General features: G+C 37.9%; 1 protein-coding gene across 1 annotated transcript in view; it reads left to right on the plus strand.

Annotated features, from left to right (window-relative positions):
* Positions 1-2,421, plus strand: part of LOC119597828 (glutamate receptor-like) — a 7,742-nt gene extending 5,321 nt beyond the window's left edge. The window contains exons 9-12 of the mRNA XM_037947468.1: positions 105-260; positions 341-447; positions 650-801; positions 2,219-2,421. Of these exons, the coding sequence (XP_037803396.1) occupies positions 105-260; positions 341-447; positions 650-801; positions 2,219-2,421 (618 nt within the window). The remainder of the gene's footprint in view (positions 1-104; positions 261-340; positions 448-649; positions 802-2,218) is intronic.
* Positions 2,422-2,500: the final 79 nt, after the last annotated feature.

Consider the following 2,500-nt stretch of genomic DNA (forward strand, 5'->3'; position numbering starts at 1 on the left):
CTTGATAACTTTAATAGGGTTGCCTACTTATTCCAAATGATGATTCACTGTATTCACAACAAGCATATCGGTATTTAAATGTGATATATACTCTTTCTTGCCAGAGTGCTCCACCCGGGTCGCAACTGCACAAATTGCACAAACAACTTCTTATAACAAATAATGTTGATAAGGCGGTACAAGGAATCATAGACGGAAAGGTCGCCGTCTTCAGCAGTGAACATTTACTAAACTTTGTCATTCATCTGACATTTTCACGTGTGAGTTTCTACTGTGTTTCTTCATGAAGAATCATTCAGATTTGCGTATTAACATGGTTAACGACAAATTTTCCTTTTAGACACAATCCTGCCCTCTATACTATGCTTCTGAGACCTTCTTTGGCGCAACAAGCCTCAGCCTCGCTTTCCCCAAGGGATCTCCCCTGAAGAAGAAGATTGACCCCATGTACGCTTAATAACATTGCTTATTTCACTTTTTCATCATTATAATCTTATTTGGCCAACCAAGTTGAAGCTCTATAATTGACGACCTAATCATTATCACATTATCTACTTATGTATTATATTTTGTTGCTAATCAATGACAGCGCATTTAATCACATTTGAATACAAACATTTCATTATATTTCAAAATATGACCTCCACAGCCTCTATAATCTGCAAGAATTTGGCATCTTGAACAAGCTTTATAAGGACGGGGTGCAAAACCTAAGGGAGTGCCTCAAGCAGACGTCGTCCAATTCACTGCGGTCATTTGACCTTATCGACTTCTATGGCATTTTCTGTGTCTATCTGGGAGGTGAGTCTTGCATGTGGTGGTTGTGAAGGTTAATGTACTGATATAGAGATATTGCTTTTCTCCAAAAAGCATGCATCAACGGTTGTAAATCACTGATAGTGTAGGCTGTATCTGGGAAAGAATGAGGACTGTGTATATACGGTAGGTAGATTATTGGGAATATTGGTAATCGGGATAAGAATAAGTCCGATATGCGAAGCTTAGCCTCGCCCGGGCTATGCCATGAGGGGAGCCCGGTCTGTGTCGACTTATGCCGTCTCGCTCACGTGTGTCAGCTGGTGCTGACTCGGCTGAACCGAGTCCTTGCCCGCCGTGGTACCCAGCCACAGCAATAACCTCCAGGCGACAGTTGCAACTTATCGCGCCTGGGCGGGGCGCGAACCGCCGACCCCTTGGTTGAGAGGCCGACACGTTACCACTGTACTAGCCCGGAGGCTGGTAATCAGGGATTATCATTTCTCTGTAGAACAATATTATAGGCAGAACTTGGGTACTATATGATGATGCGAAGTTAGTGATCACTATACATGTGATAAATATCCTATCAGTCAAACCGGCCAATCCAAAGATCGACTAAGAGCACGTCAGGTCTGGAACCAGTTGAATACAGCAGGGTAATTATAGAGCAGTGGAAAGGCACACCTTTTTACTACCCTGTCTATTCTTATCATGTCCAAAGTAGTCCATGATCTGCCATGCATATCTGTAATCGAGACACATATTATGACGACCTCGGTACCTCTCGAGATTATACCAGAGAGAGGAAAATATTAAACTTTGTATTCGTTTACCATCCAGTGCAGGGAAAGGATTTTTGTTCCCTCTCTCTCTGAGCTGCAGGACACCCACCTATGCTGCAGATGTCAATCTAATACATAACTAAATAATTCATGTGTGTGTGTGTGTGTGTTTGTATATATATATATATATATATATATATATATATATATATATATATAAATATATATATGTATATATATATACTAATATATATATTATATATAATATATAAATATATATATGGTATATATATACATAAATATATATATTCATATATGTTATATATATATAGAGATAGATAGATAGATAGATAGATAGATAGATACACAAATACACTTATAGGTGTGTGTGTGTGTGTGAGTATGTATGTACGTGTATGTATGTGTGTATATATATATATATATATATATATATATATATATATATATATATATATATATATATATATATATATATATATATGCACGTGTACACACACACACACACACACACACACACACACACACACACACACACACACACACACACACACACACACACACACACACATATATATATATATATATATATATATATATATATATATATAACCTACAAATTATACGATATTTCACTGTCGTTCTAAAGGTGCAAACAGCCTTTGTTGAAAGAACTATACCAGGGGCTCAGCAAACTTTCTTTTCCCAAAGGATGAAACGTCTTGTGTGGTTCGGGTTGCCTTCTCCACCGCTTTACCGGACAGTTATAGTTACTGCTGTTGTGAATACAGTTATCAAAAGGACATCTGATTGGGAATATTCCCTTATCGTGGGAGCTTTTGGCAGAGAACTCTTTAGTTAACTTAGCTAAGTATCTGAACTCATGAATCACCCCAGTGATTCCAACTCAGTGGCAATATTGCCAGTATATATCTCATTTC

The sequence above is a fragment of the Penaeus monodon genome, chromosome 40 (genome assembly GCF_015228065.2).
Source record: "Penaeus monodon isolate SGIC_2016 chromosome 40, NSTDA_Pmon_1, whole genome shotgun sequence".
In the NCBI taxonomy this organism is placed as follows: domain Eukaryota; kingdom Metazoa; phylum Arthropoda; class Malacostraca; order Decapoda; family Penaeidae; genus Penaeus; species Penaeus monodon.